Source organism: Ixodes scapularis, unplaced genomic scaffold (assembly GCF_016920785.2).
Source record: "Ixodes scapularis isolate PalLabHiFi unplaced genomic scaffold, ASM1692078v2 PGA_scaffold1__304_contigs__length_218370807, whole genome shotgun sequence".
Lineage (NCBI taxonomy): Eukaryota > Metazoa > Arthropoda > Arachnida > Ixodida > Ixodidae > Ixodes > Ixodes scapularis.
This window is the reverse complement of record NW_024609846.1, coordinates 78,567,211-78,586,309: the sequence shown is the minus strand read 5'-3', so window position 1 is coordinate 78,586,309 and position 19,099 is coordinate 78,567,211. Positions and strand designations below refer to the sequence as shown.

At 47.7% G+C, this 19,099-nt stretch overlaps 1 protein-coding gene across 1 annotated transcript; it reads right to left on the bottom strand.

Moving 5' to 3' along the window:
- Window positions 1-2,300: 2,300 nt before the first annotated feature.
- LOC8024944 (ankyrin repeat domain-containing protein 49) lies at window positions 2,301-14,747 on the bottom strand. The gene is made up of 3 exons (XM_040222421.3): window positions 14,709-14,747; window positions 9,946-10,206; window positions 2,301-3,153 (listed from the first exon to the last, which is right to left on the bottom strand). Exons 1-3 carry the CDS (start codon window positions 14,745-14,747, stop codon window positions 2,818-2,820), a joined length of 636 nt encoding a protein of 211 aa, XP_040078355.1. The 3' UTR covers window positions 2,301-2,817.
- Between the last annotated feature and the right edge of the window lie 4,352 nt (window positions 14,748-19,099).

Sequence of the window (19,099 nt, the reverse complement as noted above, 5' to 3'; positions counted from 1 at the left end):
ACGGCAAGGCGGGACGGGACGGTGTCCGCTGCCAGCGGGCGTTTCAAGGACCACCGAAAGCCTCGGGAAACACGCTCTGTCGTGACCGGACCGTGCAGCGTCCACAAAGGCCGATTTGCCGAAGGTCCAGGCCGACCGAGTTCGTGGCACTCGCTCCTGGCATGTGACGTTGCGCGGATCAGTGAGGCACTGCCGCCAGGACGCTCCCCGGGGCACTACTTCGGACGCTCTGCCAGGCTCTGCTTCGAACCTGCGGCCTAAGAATTTCTGTTTTCTCGTCCTCTGGCTTCCCAGCCGCGTGCTTTTGTAATCACGAACATGATGTACGCACAGCTCGCGTGAGTAGTGTGAGTGCCGTTTTCTAATAATTTTCGACTTTAAAGGGATACTTCAACGAAATTTGAAATATTCCCGTCGTGTTCAAAAATAGGTTGAATATGATCCACAATATCCGTAAATGACAATCGCACGTTTGTATTTTGAGCCTGGTGGCTGTATTTTTCGTTATAAACGGCCCACTCTGGCAAGCGCTCGGAGAAGGCCCAGCGGAGACCACGTGACATCCAACGCAATCGTGACGTAGTTCGTCTCAAGACGAGCAAAGCTGCGGCGAGGATGACGTCGAGAGGATGGCCTAGTCGTTCCAGCCACCGAAGCGGCTGCTTTTGTACAAATTTTGAGTGATGGCTAAAATATTGTAGGAGGACAATAGCGACTTCTGTGACACACAAAAGGCATTCTCGGGAAGAGGGGGGTTTCCTCCTGCCCCTCTTCTCTCGTCGTGGCCGGGGGGGAGACAACCTCCGTCACTAGCTGCTAAGGTTGCTAGATGGGCATTACACGCGAGGCGTTAGCGACATCCACCAGGTGCTCTTTGCTAATCGTTTAATTCGTTTTCAAATTCCTTTTCGTGACTTTTTGAACAAGATATTGGTATGTTCGATTTGATGGTGCTTTTTTGAACACATATAGACCAAAAAATGAGTGCCGAAATTTCGTTGTAGTATCCCTTTCATGCAAGTTGACAGCGGTTATTTCGGTTCCCAAAGTGGTTTTAATAAAGAAATCCGTCTTTTGAGTGTTAAATATAGATCAGTTTTGTCTTGGTATTATTTTATATAAATCCCTGACATTTCCGCGAATTACCACGTTACAGTGCTTATTTACAACTAAAAGAAGCGAAAGCATGTTGCAAGAGGCATCACTGATCGTGCGCTGGAAGTGAAACCGAAACTATGTTTGCGAATGCATAAATTATAGTAAAGCAGTGAGTGAGCTATTACCTCTCTATAGACGCCCTACAAGACGCTTGAACTGCTTTAAACGGGGCGATTTTTATTGCGTTTAAATTTAATTCGACGAAACCAAAACCAAAACATCTTGATTTCTCCGCATAATCAAAATGGCGCAAAAAAAGGTATAAAACAAGGTTGCCAACTTCAGATATAAAAGACGCATTAAAACTTGGGTTTGGGCTAGTTGGTCCATTACTGAATTCTACATAAAAAAGAAAGAAAACAATTGCGTCAGCGCTCCAGAGTGAGATGGTGTTTCTGGAAGGTTGGCTCTGATTGTCGCGATTGAATCCGATGTGGTTTGGGCAATGTGTATATATAGGTGACAATGGTATTAATTAAAAAACAGTTGAGAGTGAAGCGCCTGTCCTGTCGTCCGTGTTTCTTTATTGTCCTCGTTTGTTCGCGCTTTTTAACCTTTTATTCAATAAAAGAAGCCTTTGCCATGAAACAATTCTCTATGGAAACTAGACCAAAACTGGATGAAGGAATAAAGTTGAGCAGTTCCTACCGCTTCTTGGAGTTGTCCCTCTTGTAGTACTTTAATTAAAATATCTTACCTTGTTTTAAAAGTGCCAGAGAATGGTGAGGCGAGCTAATAGGCCAGTCTTGGATAAGAATTATGCTATAATCAAACTCCGGCAGCAATTTTCCCAGCATTCTTCGAGAGTTGTAAAGTGAAACAAGTCACAATGCAAATATTCTACTGTATGAACTGTAGCATGTCCGATTTCCGCTCCTATGATAGACACAAAGATTTAATTTAACTTCACTCATGAACTTTAAAAATCTATACATGTTTTGCCTAAAAAACGGAAAAACATGCAGTGCAGCAAGACGTGGACTATCAAAACTCAAAACACAGTCATATTAAAAATTGTACATCATGTATGAAGCTGATTAACTCTTTTTCGTAGAGCACGATCAACAGCTTTTGGCACCATTCTGTCATTAACGTAACACCTGTATAACTTCAAAAATCATGAAGACATCCACCACACCACACCACTCTTCGTGTTGTTTATTTTCATTCTCGTGGTGGGAAGAAAGAAGTCATCTCAGCACTGCTCCAAAACTATTCAGCACCGACCCCATCGATATAAAATGCTTGCAGCCATTGGCACCCATCACCACAAATTGCTGCCCCATGTAGGTCACGCTGTCATACACACAATGTTATTACACACACATTTAGGGAACTGCTCTGCAAGCAACTGAACTGACTGCAGACGCTTAGATGTCGTAACAGCATGGGTGCACTTTGAGGAACAACAAGTGTCCTGCAAATCTGAGGTTTCATCGCCCGATGAAACTTTTGATTTGTCTAAGGTTGCGTAGCCAAAAACTACTCGTGCTCCGCACCAACAGCAGTGGCATTGGCTCACCAACTAGAGTAACATTAATCTGCGAAAAAAAATATTTTCGAAATTATCCACAGAACAGCTTCTTTAAAGGTTCCCTAAAAGTGCCACTGCATCAGCACGTCTTAGAATTTTGCCGGAGCTGCTCGGGCTCAAGTTTTTCAGAAGACGTTGATCTCGTCAGCGACGATGTCGAAGAGGGAGGCCCAGGGCCCGTGCCTGGCAGCCAGGTCTTTAGGCGTGTCGCCGGCACGGCTCCTGGAACGCACATCCGCAAACGGGTTCCAGAGTAGAGTCTCGAGCAGCGTGCGGCTGGACGGCTGGCTGGCCGCCAGGTGCACGGGTGTCAGGCCTCCCTCGCTGGGGCTGTTGGGGTCGGCGTCGTGCTGCAGGAGCACCATGGCGCACTCGAGGGCGCCCCACTTACAGGCGCAGTGTAGCGGCTCCCAGCCGTCAACAGTGCGGGCCCGAACGCTCGCACCCGCTGCAAGCAGCGCCTGCGAAGAGTGAAATCACCGTTAACTCAAGAATCCAGAAATGCACCGGGAGAGTACGTGACCGAAAAAGTCTACTCTGAGCATGATGCCTGGAAACATGTCTCCGACAGAAGTGTTTACCGCGTCTTCAAAAGTGGTCCCTTGATTTCCGCCCAACAATGTAGTAGAAGCGTCACATTGTCGCCGGCTGCGGATGTGGCGGCATCGCAGCGGCGGTCGTGTCTGTAGCAGACGCCTGTGCTGCTGCAGGTTGCTGTCCAGCTTGACGCAGTCCACAAAAGCTTTGGCAACCAGGAGTCGGGACGACGGCGACACTTGCATTCTCTCATACGCTTTTTCCAGAATTGTTTGGGCCAACCGCCAGGATTGCGACATCTGACACAGTGACACTCCAGCTTTCGTGATGTCATTCGTTGCCACTTCGGGACCCCTTTTGATGCACAGTTGTAAGATACATTGCGGGCACCACACTCCAACTAAACAAAAGACTGGCGCCAACAAAACTAGAGACATCTACAGACACAATGCAAACATCTGTACTTTTGTTGGTGTTTGACTTCTGTAAAGCCGGAAAAGAAGCTTAGCTGAAACACTTCTTGGAAAAAACGAGTTAGAGGTGAATTCTGGCGTATTTTTATCCCGTGAATCTGAATATCACTTTTGTTTTCCCTGAAGATGCAACTAAAAGCGAGAAAAAGCGAAAAAACATTCGACCAGTCGTGACGTCATACTAGGATCTTCGGGCCGCCAAGCGCGTGTTGCTCGTGTGGGCAGCGCGTGCAACGGCAAGCTTGCCAGGTATATTTCCCGCACTGACACCAGTCGTGACGTCTCTTTCTGACCTTTCTGAAAATAGCAAGAGTGCGCGTGCATAGCTTTGATAGGCGCTGAAGATGCGCGAGAGCAGATTCCGAAAGCTCCTAGTGTGACGTCACGCCCCGGGAAGGAGGGGCTTCGGCGGTACTTTAAAAATTAATTTCTGAAGCCTCCGTGCACCAAATTGAAAAATAATCTTGATATTCCTGATCCTGGAGGTAGAATGAAGGCCATTGAAATGTTTTTTCTCAAATAGAGAACCGCTTCAGTTTCCCTTTAAATCGCCTTCAGGGACCATGCTTTGGCACCATCTGGAAACAACCTGCTAAGCTACCGTCTTGTCAGCATTCGAGGGCGCCTCTCACAATGAAACGCAACATACGGACAGGGCATGCGCGCCATGTGAGCATTCACGGGTTATCTACTGCTCAATCGGGGTAGAGGGGTGGAGTTGGGCGAGGAACATGTTTTTCCTGCTAAGGCGCACAACTACTCGATGTGACTAAGGTGGACAGTATGTGCCAACGTTCTATGGTGAAAGATGAAAATGCAGATGCACGGCGTAATGTGTTGTCTGGATCGTGCTGTCGTTTGCTACATCGCCCGTACTCGTGGGACGCTGGTGGTCGGAAAGAAGGACCTTTGGTCGGCCAGAACTTTATATGCTACGGAATACTGTCTGAGGTAATTTGGTGCTAGTATCTATTACTAGCAAATAAAAATTTAAAATATTCTACCGAAATATTTTTAGTGCAAACAATGCGTCATAGTAGGGACAACTTTTTCTGGCATTTCCGAAGAAGCAATAACTGTGCGAGCACAGCTGTGATCAGCACTCCATGCGCGCGAGCGCATGGGTGACCAAGGCCTTGGCTTCATTGCCAAAAAAATGTTATTCCCGAGTATAGACCTTTCCGATGCTTACAAAATCACAGTCCAGCATGCGATCTTCACAGCCCAGCACATGCGTGTTCATCGCTTCAAGAAATGAGGAAAACACGCGCCATATGCGCGAACATTCAAGATGGCACCGACCGCACACTCCTTTTTGGAAAGGTCTATAGTTCCACAAATAAATTGGACATAATTGCGGACTTCTCAGTTCAACCTGCCATGCAAGGCCACCATGCTTGATACCCTTTTTGATGTAACCAATAGGTGCCCCTGTTGCAATTTGGCACCTTTATTACAGTGGAGCTGTTAAGGGCTAGTTTCCCCAGGGTAGTGTCCGGTACCAAACAAATGTCAACACAACACTCTGGTTGCCACCATCTCTCATAGATGGCGGTAGCTGTCCAGAGTGTTGTGCTTGCCAATTGTCTGCTTGCCGCCGTTGCTCATATATCGCGGCAACCAGACAACTGGTCGCTACCGCTGCTCATAGATGGCGACAACATTTCTCCGGAAGAAGAAGAGTGGGAACGGAACGAGCGGCGATGTGCACAGCAGCGCGAATGGTTCCGCAACCAACGCGAGGCCGCTATCGCCTAAAGTTCAACTGCGTCGAGTGCTTCAGATTCCCTTGTGAAAGAAGAGCAGATCGCTACCCCGGAAAGCCACTGCCGAGAACAGAAGCTACAGCTCTGCTGCTCTTCCTTTTTCACCAGTGTGGAAAAGCTGAAAGTTTTGCGCTTTGGGGAAACCGGTGCAAGCAATCTTGGGAGATTTTAACTTTAATGCTTACAGGGACGTTGGAAGAGCCATGCTTTGGCACTGAAGAAAATAAAACTGCTCCTGGGGAACATTCCAGGTTACTAGCCTCCAAATGCCGATTTTTATATCTGTTTAGGGCATTCAAGTTACATGAAAACTCAAAGTAAAACAGAACCTCATGCTTCAAATTAATTCTATTACTAGATTTTCCGTGGGTGTCTCATAATTTGTCAACAGACCATATGCGATATTGTTTGAATGTCTGGCAACACTCTTTGCACTACCATCTTTGTTGCACTGAGATTCCTCTGCTGTTTCTCAATTTATAGTCGGTTACAAGTCAAGAAGGTAGGAGAAGCTCCTCCCACAAGTGTGATGCGCCCGTTTCAAATCTCTCCGCAGTCGAAAGAAGAGTTCACTGGAAACGCTCCTTGTTCCGCTTCAATGGATTCCCACTTGTCTCCGATCCCACTTTTGAAGAAAGCGACCTTTGTATTCATCGGAGAGGGAACCGAGCCCCTGAAAGCAGCCTTTGTATCCATCGGGGGGGAAGCTAATCCCCGAAAGTCGTATTTGTTTCCGTCGGTGGGCGAGAACTCTAATCTCCCTCTCGTGGCTTCCACAATGCTAAGTCAAAGTCGAAAGATAAAGCAAATATGTACAGAAAGGCAAGACCCTCCTCGCGCCTTGGCCACGACGTCACGGAAACGGTGGGACGGTATTGGATGCGGAGGTGGCGGAGGGATATATGATTCCCTTTGAGGGGCATTTGCCGCTACCTTCTTAACCTGTAACTGACTATAGTAGCGTTCTCGGTAACAATCGAGGCCTACTGCTCGCTGTCATCGATCCTCACCCAAACCTGCAAGCTAAGGGTTAGAACTGTTTTACACTCTTCTTGCATGTGTAAGTGCTCGTCGCCCTGCCGGTCGCTGGTTTCTCACTGCAAACAACATGGCAGACATACACTTCAGCTTGAAATTTGGCTTCGCACAGGCGTGGGTGCCTGGTTTTCGAAAGCGCTTTTTTTGCACGAGTACATGTGCAAGCAGAGGATTCTTCAGAGTTACGCTTTCACACCCCCCCTTTGCCAGCGCCAAAGCCAACTTGTGAGAAGCAGCAAGTTCCTCGGCACCCCACTAGATGGCGCTGTGCATTTCACATGTGGTCTATTGTTTGGAGGTAATTAAAACATTTTAAAAAGACAACAAATCGAATAAAGAGTAAGGAAACCTCCCAATAAATAAAACATATTTTCCTCCTTTGGTTTAAAAAAAAAGACCTTATTATAACAGAAATAATCTCCCTTATCTGGTGCACTCCATATTATCCTCGTGCCAAAGTCTAGTCTCATCCCATACTGGCCGCACCAATAATTATTCTGCTCTGAGTCAGATGACATGTGAAGGCTCAATCAAACACACTTGCGTTTGACTACGACCGACTGAGACAAGGCCGGCATTTAAGCCTCTTGTAACTGCTTGCGACTGGCTGCACAGCAATGCCGCCAGTCATAAGCCGCCACAAGAGGCTTAAAGACCAGTCTCGTCTCAGTCAGTCGTACTCAAACATGGGTGTGTGAAAGGGTCTTGAGGTCAACTTGACTATAGATCATTTCAATAATTGCCTTTTGAGCACTGCTGTCTTTATCTACCGGGCCGTGGAACAGATTCTGAGCATGCAGCAGTGGCGTACACAGACAGGGGCCAAAGGGGCCGCGCCCCCCCCCCCCCCCCCCCGAAATTTCCGAGGGGGGGGGGGGGGGTGGAGTCGGCAAGGTTACTAACTCTCGGGTTTATAAATATCAAACTTCATGAAGAAGTTGTAAAAGAAAAGGAAATAGAAAAGGAAGGGAATGCAATATGCCATTTATGACATAGTAAAAATAATAAAAAATGTGTAGTTTTAACGTCTTTTATCTAATATGACTGGAAAATAATCAGCTAACGAATATCTTTCTTTACTTCTACTTTTATTGTTTCACGAGTGCCCCATGTCCCTCTCGCGGAGCCGCCAGGGCTGGTTTGTCGCCACCACAGAGCGGCCCCCGTGTCCCCTGTCTTAATTGTTCCTCGAGGACCCCGCTCTAGGTACGTACCATGCGCTGTGCCTCGCTCCAGCACAGCGAGGCCCCTCGATGTTTTGTAGCCTTTTTTTTATTTTGAGAAGAAGCGTCGGTACTGCTCTTGCACCCTGACGAGGGGTTTTTCCTTGAAGCGGTGTCCGGCTGATGGTCGACAGTTAGGGCGAAGGTTTTTAGGAGTTTTCGGGGGTCTATGCACATGTTCTTTCTTAATTGGATTTTGTATTGTATTGTATGTGTTTGTTTTGTACAGCGTGGCTCCCATTGGTCTAAAAAGAGCGATATCTGATTGGCTCCTCGGATGGCGGGAAAAGTCTTAGAAAAGTGAATATACACCAACTCATGTTTACAAACAAACCGGAGCGCCCCTAGCGGACGCCACCGGCGCCGCGCATGCGCGAGGGGGGTGTGGGCAGGAAGCTCGCCGTCGCCCATAGACAAACCATTGAAATGCGATGTTATCGGCGTCGGTGTGAGTCCCCCTGCTCTTTTTCGCGTTCGAATTGTTGATTTTACGTCTTCCTGGCAATGTCTGACTACTTGAGCAGCGTCAGCGAAATTACCGAGGCTCGTTACACCGCGAAACTTCGCGCGAATAATGTGACATGTGGCGATTCATTTCGCGTGGACGCCGCAGTATGTGCGCTAAAACCTGATTCGCATGATGAGATTTTGCTCGCAATTTTCAGTCGCGACGCCGCTCGGGCTGCAAAAGCGTGAACCGTAGCTGAGGTGGTCGACGTCGATACTGAAAATCGCAAGCAGAATCGGACCAAGTCAATTAGGCGTAGATAGTCAGTGATAGTCACTGGTAACAATGATCAACATCTTGTATTTACTGTTTACATCGAGCCTGCTTACCAACCTTCAAACGCAAGTCTTTTGAGGCCTGCACTTACTTCTTATCGCAAGTACCGGGCCAACATATACGGGCCGGCGTAGTCTAAGAGAGCAGACGACAAGCAGAAACGTTTGAGAGAGCAGACGACAGCTCGAACGATCAGGCGGCCGTTTGAACTTGAAGACGCACTGAACGTAGTCTGCAGGTGGTCCGCACAACTTGATGGCTTTCTGGCTTTCTGGCGTTCATGTTGCAACAACACAAATAAATCTGATGACCACAAGTATCCGTGAATTCAACCCAAAGTGCTTCCCGCCCAAGCAATCGTTGTTTGAAGGCGTCTGCTTTTCCCTTTTTACGGCACATATCCTGATTCTCGGACGAACTGAGCACATAAAAACTGACCTTCAAACCTTTCTCGACACTTTTGGTACGGCCCCAGTCGCGGCGTTTTGACGAGAAGGCAGGTTTTTGTCTGGTTCCTTTCAAAACAACGCAGGAATACACGTCTGGCATGGGGACTTCTGCCCACAGCCTCAGACCGGAAGTGCGACCGACGCGCCACCACCGCGCCGTGACGTCACAGAGAGCGCAGGATTTGCGGTTCAAGGTTCGAGTACGGAAGTTGTCATCGGCAGTTTGTGAACCGCGCGAGATAGGGGCGCAAGTGTGCGACCTGCTGCCTCAGGACGAGAGCCAAGTGCAATATGCAAGTGTGTAAACCATTTTACATCGTCCCCTTGTTGCGTTGTGTGACTGCCTTGACTTTAATTTGTGAGCGGACTTCGGAAACCTTAGAAATCGACACCAACGAACAAATCACGTGATATTTTTGTTGGTTAGATCAGGTTAAGATAGGGAGTACTTTATGGTGGAGCAGCTTTCCAGTGCTTTTTGTCTATCCATCAAGATGTTCTGCATTCCTTCTTAAGCATCATTGTTTTATCAGCCCTGATGACTGGAGGCTTTGTGCATTGGAGCCGTGCTTCATAAACATTTGTTTTTATGATTCTTGATTTCTGCTTACTCTGGTGTCTTTTTTTGACGTGACTGGTAAATAAAAAAAGTAAATGCAAACGCCTTCCTGGTGGGGAATTTCTGGGGCATCATTTTTATGGATCATAATCATCCCAAAATCATTATGACAACTTTATTTTAATTACTTAATAGAAGAATGCATAGTTATTAGAAAAAAAAATGAACATGCTTTTATTTTCTCTTGAACTTTCTTTTCTTTTTATCTTGTCCCCCTTTACTCTCGTCGGTCCGGCCCCCCACAAATGAAATCCCTGCATACGCCACTGCTTTACTCAACAAAATATCAAATGCCACGCTTGCGTGTAGAGCCCAGTGCCTCAACATTTTTTGCCCGGGTGATGAACGCTGGAAAGGTGCATACCCGGGCAGCGTTCGGGTGGTTGGCGTAACAAGCCCTGTGGAGGGCCGTATAGCCATCGGAGTCGGCAGCGTGCACGAGCGATGGGTCTTCGGATAGCATTCGACTCAGTTCAGCCACGTCATTCTTCTCCGCAGCCTTCAGCAGCCGCTGTAGCGGGTTGTCGGCCCCTGCAAAACGACGCACCTTTCGTTTTAAGCTCAGAAGGATGTACAAACTGTTTTCAAGAAAAACAAGCCATGGTTTCAGTGCCACGTAACAAAGCTAAGCATCACAGACAAATCAAACCCTGCTCGAATGGAACACTATTGGCAAAGTGTGTGACCAAGGTTGGCTTTTCAACAGCGGCCAAATACTCACCCTAGCGTCTTGTATTTCTCGACAAGGGCAAGCAGGAATGACCGTTCGTATGATGCAATGATGTCATCAGCAAACCATGTCTATACTCCATGTCACTAGTTGTGTGCAGTGCAGGCAAAGGTAACACCAGATGCAGAGAGAAAGGGCGAGCACTAGGAAGATGGGACGAGAGAGGAGGGCAATGGAGGATGAGGGGACACAGGGAGAGTGCTAGGAACTTTAGAGAGGAGGTTTCTCTCCTCTCTAGTGGTTAGTATTGGTGTGTCATAACCTCGGGACATCATGCTATATTACTGAAAATTTAAGTCCTGGCCATGCTCTAAGATTCTCTTTTGGTGAGAGCACAGTGTTGAGCACTGCGACGCAATCGACCTGAAGAAGTCGTACTGGCGGGCCCGAGTAGACTTGATTAGCCTACGCCAACAGCGTCTCCGCTGGCCAAATGGCACAACGCAAATAATTTGGCCTATCTGCTATGACCTCGATGGATGCTGGTTTGAACACTGCACCAGAGAGCTCCGCTACTTCAACGTGTTCATAAAACTGCTCTTGCCACTGTTGAATCACATCAATGACAAAGCTAGATTAAAGGGCAACTCCGGCCAAAACTCAAAATGAAATAAATTACTGGTATCGCTGTACCGTAAAATTCCGAGAGACAGCCCACCTAACATCAAGAGCAAATCGGGTGAAAATATGGGGTGGGCTAACTTTCAATGTACAATCAAGAAAAGTTTAAAAAATTGCTATTTTAAGGTCGTGTCCCTTCCGGCAACGAAGCAAAGATATCTGTACTTCCCAGTCAGCAATGTTCTCGTATATCCTATCATAGCTAACTAGCCGCATTTACGCCGAGGCCATCACTGATCCCAGCACTACGATTAATAGAAATGGGCTATCTTTCGACGTTTAAAAAAATATAGCAAACCAAGCCAAAAATAGGGGTGGGCTCTCTTTCGGGGGTAGGGCATCTCTCAGGATTTTACGGTAGTGACAGAAAATGCGACCCCAGCCAAAATATTACGTCAGGGGGACGCCGCATTCTCAACTAATGCCGATAATAAAAATGCGACCCGCCGCGAGCCGCAGCTCCTTAGCAGGCGGCCAGCGGGTTGCCGGTCGCTAAAGCAACGTTGGGTTGTGACGTCAGGATCATTCTCTTTTTTTCCTCCGGTCCGGACATACGCACCTATTGCGTGGTCGAGCAGTGTGAAGTGCACTTCTTTGAGCCGCTACCACCAGTACTTCAGCTTGTGATTGGCGTGTTTAGCCGTTGCTTTTATCTGTAGCCCGTGTAGCTTCGGTATAGCCTTTTGTTTATTTGCTTGTGAGGACTCGAAGACTTGTTTTAGCGAGCAATTCGGTGCGCCCAAGACTGCCCAGCTGTTCCTCGAAAGATGCCAGGTACAACTTGCAGCGCTGTGGGCTGCTCAAACAACCCGCTGCACAACCCGGAGGTGCTTTTTCACAAGTCGGACCGGAAATTGGAGATTGTGTGGGTGAACGCTGTTCAACAAGCGGACTTTGGAAAGCCTTGGACGCCGAGTATGGCACCGAAAGAGTTCACTCGTTTTCCAATCGCTAGCTTTTGGGTATACAAGCGACAAGTACGGCAGACCACACGTACGGCGGCGGCCGCCAAGTACGGCACCGAATGAGTTCACGGGTTTTCCAGTCGCTAGCTTTTGGGTATACGCACTAACTCTTGCTACATATGCTGGATAACTACCATGTACTATCGGGAAAAAATGAAATGCGAACAGAGGAGCGTGTGGCTCGCGGTACAGGCGGCGCCACGTGGAAGTGAGCCTAGGGGTGAGGGTGCATGGCCTACTCCAATGTGTTCACGCCCCTCGCTCAGCGCTCCCCAAGCTTCGACAGCTCGCCTCTCAGTACGCTGCAAGCATCACCGCTATCTTTGCTGGCACAGCGCGTGCGGTGCGAAGAAGCTCGCCGCACACACCAAGCGAGCAAAGATAGCGGTGATAGCTTTCAGCGCACTGCCGAAGCTTGGGGAGCGCATAGCGAAGGGCGTGAACACACCGGAGTAGGCCACACACCCTTGCCCCTAGGCTCACTTCCAGGTGGCGCAGCCTGTACCGCGAGCCACGCGCTCCTCTGTTCGCATTTCATTTTTTCCCACTAGTACACAAAATTAAAACAAAATCAGCTTACCTTCTATCTTTAGACGGCTAGCGCAACAGAAGTAGGTGCCGCTTGGCTTGCGTACTCGTTGAACGAGAACGATCCTGATGTCACGTCCACATAGAGGCTGTTTTCCATTGTTGCCGGGGCCTCGAGCGGCTAGTTCCGGTTTTGTCGGCCGTGCCCCAAACAAAACTTTGAGGTGTCGATATCTTTAAAACTATGCACAATAACGAGAAAAAATTACACCTTGCAATTCAGGGACGCTGACTGCGCTAAAAACAATAATAATCCCAAAATCAAAAGTATGGATCTTAGCTGCCCTTTAATAGTCAGTGACAGGTTAAAAATTAAGTAAAGTTATACGCACTATGTGGTGCACCTCGACCGGACATGGCTATACGCACAACGCGAAGCTTGTATAAAACGAATGGTTAAAACAAGTTTCCCAAGTGGTGGCATAGCTTAGTGGTAAGGTGTCTGCTTTATACACAGCGGACCCCGGTTTGATCCCCAGTGTAGGCTTACTTTTTTTTTTCTTTTCTAGAACATTTTTTTTTATTGAGCATTTGGCAATATTTACATTTCTTTCTTACAATTAACACTAAAAAAGAAACAAAAAAAACATGAATATTGTTGACAAAATTTTACTGAACTAAATGGTATGGGACTCGCTTTCCAGAGGTGCAATCGGAGACAGCGGGGGTTGGGTTGCCGGATGGACGCCGCGAAGCGGGTTCGTGGGTTAAGTTTTGTGAGTTAAGTGGGTTAATAGTTTTGTAATTAGTAGCCTCACACTGTCGTCGCAACGTGGCATGAACGTACGCGGGGGACAGGCTTAACATGCACCCCAGTGATACAGGCGCCGTCCAAAAAGGGTGACCCAAATGGCGTCGCGATGCACTACGTCATGCATCTCAATGCCATTCGTTAAAAAAATAGCTTCAGTCTTAAAATTCAGGGGAGCTCCTCCCATCTCTTTCCCCTTCAGCAGAGCGAACGCTGGAGAGGAGGCAACTTCCTCTCCAACGTTTCCTCTGCTAGAGTGGTAAAAGGTGGAAGGAGCTTCACCTGAATTCTTAGCCTGTCGCCGTTAAAAGCCAACATCAAGGCTGTATAAACTTCCAAACCCAAAACTTTTTTTTTTTTTTTAATTTTTTCAAAAGTTATTAAAGGGGCCCTGCAAGGACTTTTTACTGGGCACCGAACCAGAGCGCATTGAACATAGTAACTTAATTAAACTTTCCTTTTCTCGAAATCCGCTTTAGTTTAAAAGTTGTAGGCAAATTAAAATTACAAAAACAAGCAAAAAATAACCTCCCTCATACGTCCTTGGTTGCTTGAGTGGCCGTGAACTAGAGGAGGGGTAGTGAGCTCAGCAAGCGCTCACGGCTGCCGCACTCCGTGTTGATGGCTTGAGAGGGCGCCATTAAAGCATGTTTTTGATAGGCTATGAAGTGGGCAGCCAGGGCAGCTCGCATTGTATTTGCTGAACGATTAAACACTAATTCAACATAACACTTCATTGGCCACAAACAACAGCAAACACGGGGTAAAGATCAGTTCATCTACGGGAGCCACTTCGTGCTGCCATGAAGCCAAAAAGCCAAACCGCAAGCCAAAGCTGCTCGCCGAAGGCCTTTGGAACTCTCGGAACCGGTCGGATCCTTGTCTGCAGCGCCGCCGCATACATCCGGGACCTTTCTACGCTCGCCGCTTGTCGGTGCCTGATCCCGCTACACCTTTCTAGTATGCGCCGCCTTTTCCACCGCCTGGTGGCGGGTATGTCGACAAGTCATTTCTTGTTTTCCTACTTTATAAACTGCATTTGTTTCTTTTCTGATCTAAAATACCTAACAAAAAAATACTTTTATAAATATTTGAAACGGCAAGCGCCACTTATATTTTGCATTTAGACTAAAAAGAAGCTTTTAGCTGCTCTGACCAGTAGTAAGCCCAGGACCACAAACGTCATATATCGTGCGCTTTCGGCAACGCGGGTCGCCCCCGTAGGTGGAGGAGGTTTCCGTGTCGTCCGGTTAAAATATGACGCACTGATATTTAATTACTCTCTCCGTGCCCGCTGGCTTGCTCGAACCCCAAGAGATGTGGAAACCGCAAAAAAGGTAGACACAATTAAATATGATTGCAAGGTCCCTTTTAAGTTCCGACTTCCGTGCTAAAACTTGTGCACGGCACGTGCGGGACTTCCAGAAAAAAATAAAAATATCCAGATTGGAAGGAAATTGAACTCCACCCACTTGAGGACTCAGCCTTCGGTTCCGGATTTTGCACTTCATTCTGTTCGGCGTTTTCCGATTCGGAGTGTGGCTCCAAACGCTTCGCTTGTGCACTGTCGGTGCCGTCGGTGCCCCGTGCCTCTTCTGACTTTTTACTGTCCCCCATCACGCTTCTGCAGAGGGGTGTTCATATAGGAAGTGTTTTCATGCTTTATCGAAGCTACAATTTACTGAGCGCTTTCTTTCGACTCACGTCCGCCTTGCCGGTCTTGCCAGTCCAATCTGGTTGACTTGGCTTGGATAGTGATGGCCAACTTGTTACGACTAAACGGCTAAATATGATATGAACCAGTTACGGAACTACCGACAACGGGCGAAAATGGGCACCATTTTCCCAATTAAACTTTCAGAAAATCAATTATAACTCTTGAATAAAATAACATTTGGTACTGAAACTTCGGCATCTTGTTCAAATTTCTGAGGCCATAGCGAACCGGCCGAGGTTCGAGTTCGACCAGGTTCGACTTTTTTGAACCTTTAGTGGAAAATTTGACGAACCTTGTATTGAGGTTCGACTCGTGTGCGCATGCGCGGCAGGCTGGCCAGTTGGCTTTGGATTGGATGGTGATGGCTAAGGGGAGAATTAAGGGCAGCGCTGATTGGTCATTTCAGTTAATGCAGTACAGAAAGGTTAAGTTATTAACTTCTTCAGTGATTAGAATTGGTTTCTTTTATTTTCAACTGTTCATAAAATAAAATAACCCTTTGCATAAAAAAAAAATTCTCCAAACCTAGACATGCTTGTATCAAGGTCTGGCCACAGTGTCCGCAATGTTATGGTGTAGTTAAAGTTAGAGCACTATATAGCTCCTACGGAGCAGAGTAGCGCAATCCTTTGAACCCCGTGTTTTGCCGACAACATGGCCGACAGAGCGGCTCGGCGCGAGTCACGTGGTACTCAGGGTTCCAGGAGGCGGCCCGCCCTATGGGAGAATACATGGAGATCGATACAACACGGCTGATTAAAAAACTAACGGCGAGTTCACATTTTTCAAAAGTAGCCTGTCGTGAAGTTAGTAAAGCGCTAAACACTTTATCAAAGTTTTAATAATATCGGATGCGTGTGCAAATTTTGAGAAGGCAATTTCCGAGGCAATGGCGTTTGAAGCAGACGATTTTTGCTCGCAGCGGAGATGGGCTTTTCGGGTTGGCCGGAGCGGGTCACGTGAATGGTGTGACGTCGCCGTGTCGTCTGCTGCATGATGCCGCTCAGGCAATTTTTTAAAAAAAGTTACGTCCTTGTATGGCACAAAACTTATCGCATATTATTCTAAAATGTTTCATTATTATGTCAAAAATGATTTCCATTCCGCACATCCCCACAAAACTGAAGAAACAACGATTTTCTCACGTTCCCCATGCATTTCTGACCGCAGTTGGAACCCCCGGGCGTTCGCCGCTAGTCGCCGAGAGACGGCGTTCTAGATTGCGCTACTCTGCTCCGAAGGAGCTATATAGTGCTCTAGTTAAAGTTCACTTTAGTGTAGTTATGGTGTACTAGAACTGGGCAGTGTGTCGTCCGCGCCGAGAAGCAACGGAGGGAGGAGGTCGGCGCAGCGATGACAGCGAGCAAGGACGCCAGGGGGCGCTGCGGGTAACAGGCGTGCTCCTCCCCGCTCGGATTGCCGTGTGGTCGTACTGCATGTGATCGCCTGGTTCGCGTCGTCGCCTTGTTTTGCTGCAGTTCCTTTTTTTTTTTTTTTTTTTTTTTATGGTTGAGTGAAATGGATTGTGATCGGTGCCGTTCAGTGGGATGTAGACAACGCGTACAATGACGGAAAAACGGCGGGACAAGAGAGACGGGCCGTGTTTTGTGTCGAGGCAGTGATTTCCCTACACCCCTCTACGGGGGTGCACTCCCCCCTTGTCTTTCGAAAAGCACCCGTATAATTCGCAACGACTCTTATATTCTCAATGCCCCCCGAAACCCCCCCTTTCTAACCTCAATTCCTGGGGCCCGTGCCGGGTTGCAACAGTGGCTACCGGTCCTCCAAAAAAGCCCGTTCCCTTTTTCGTGCCCCTCTCGAGTTCGAACGGCGTAAGTCGTGATCCCGCAACAATAAAAGGAGTGACAGGGAGACTCTGCTTCATGTGATGCACGCAGTCATGACAGTCTTCCTCTACATTTTTTTTTCGGACTTTTTGCACTTTAAAGTATCTGCTAAATCGGTCTAATAGACACTGGTTTCGACACACCGAAGGGTCCTGTGCACGCTGACTGCTTTAGAAAGGCTTGGAGAAGTGACTGTGAAAATGTGACGTTAACGGTTATGGCCTCACATGAGCAAATTATTATTATTTTTTTTTCTTAACGGCTTTAAAAAGATGAGGGTTGGCCCAGCACTCCGTCTCTTCAATGAAAAGGTGCTAAGAGGCCTCTTTTTACCGCAAGAAAATTGAAGGGTCTAATGGCCCAGCGGATGATACTGAGTCATTTATCCTGAAGATGTCGAAGCTCATCAAGATCATGACCTCACGTCGGAGAATGCAGAGGTACAAAACGCCATAGGCGCCGACTACGGGGGAGCTCGGGAGCCTCCCTCTCCCGAGCTCTTGGGAAAAGCAAGTACCATCGCCTCCGGAATCCTTGGGTGCACCTCATTAATCTCATCTGTGCGCTGGCGCCCAGTGTATCATTAAAAATTTATCTGTCTGCCCTGGTACCCACATATCAATATAGCTGGTGCTCAGTGGATAAATAAGAATTTATCTACTGTGGTTACTACCAGAGCTGGTGAGTGGATACATTTTTCTAACTATTCGCACAGTCCTGTTTGTTGAGCCTACGAAGTAACAGCAACTACGATAAAGGCTAGTGATGGAAATTCCTTCGAAAGCCCGTGGAAGTAATTGCGAGAGTCGACAGTGGCACCTCCATGCAGCCTACGGAAGTAGACGATATAATCCGTTTTGTAAGCCCCATTTTGTTTTCCCAAACATTGAAACAATTCATTAGGGTAGTGCGCTTCAACCACGGAATTCATTTATCACAACTACAGTGACAGCGAAATTATAGGGGAGGCACTCACTTGATCGAATGACGTTTTAGCGAACGCCCACGTTTCACCGAATGACACTTTAGCGAATAGTCGGACGCCGCGAAGCGGCGTTTTCGGGTGGGCCAAATGGGTTCACATTTTTGTAATGAGCCGCCGCAGACTGTCGCCGCGAAGCCGCGTAAAGCGCAGCGCGGCGGATGGGTTAACGCGCGCCCCCGTTATTCGCTAAAACGTCCATTCGCTCAAATGTCGCTGTTCGCTAAAATGTCATTCGCTCATGTGATATGGACCAAATTATAGAGTCACAATTAAAAGCAGACATTTGTTTAGGTATCATGCCATCAGCATGCTTATCCTACGTTATTCAGGGGATGACACACGTTTGCGACGTCTGTTTCAAGATACTTCCCGAACGTTTTTCTGGGGGATGGATTTCCCGCCTATTCAGAACGCAACATTGTTAGCGCGAAAGAGCGATCGCCGTTTTTTTTGTTGTTTTTTTTTTGTGAGAAACCAAAGAAACTCAGCAAAGTTCTACTTGCTGGGGAAAAAGCTCATTCGGGTCTATAACGCAGGTGATAAAAGTTCGCCCTCACTAATACTCTTTCGAAATAAATGCGAGAAAGCGCCAATGTCTTGTTCGCGCTAGCAGTGCCGCGATGTGTACTGTGGCGTCCTGTCCGAAGATGCACGTCTCGGGTAAAGCATTTGGCAACGAATTAGTGCGATAAATATTATGTGAAACAGCAGAAATAAAGAATACCGTAAAGAGTTAGCCAAACAATACGAAACAATCGAACCCGTGCGGAACGCCAAGCCAGCCAAGCGCTACCGCTGCCTGCGCTCCGCACTCCGGCAGCACGCCTACTACACGTTGCGCCCTCTCGCGGCCACCGATCCGGTCATCGCTGAAAGAGCCCCCCCTCCGCCGGCGCTCGCTACACTGCCCAGTCTTCTAGTACACCATAGCAATGTCGAACCGGTCGAATCTAGGGAAAAGTTCGAAGGTTCGTCGAACCGGTTCGACCCAGTCAAACCCCGAAAGTTCGACCTAAAAATCTGGTTCGACAAAAGTTCGCGTCACCCCTAATCATACATACTAACTTCTGAGGCTACATTCTGAGTCTTCTGACTAAGGGTGTCGGCCGAGGTTCGATATCGAACAGGTTCGACTTTTTTTACTTTTGAGTGGGATGTTCGACGAACCTTGTGCTGAGGTTCGACTCGTGTGCGCATGTGCGACAGGCTGGCCAGTTGGCTTCGGATCGGATGGTGATGGCTAAGGGATGAATTAAAGGCAGCGCTGATTGGTTATTTCAGTTAATACAGTACAAAAAAATTAAGTCATTAACT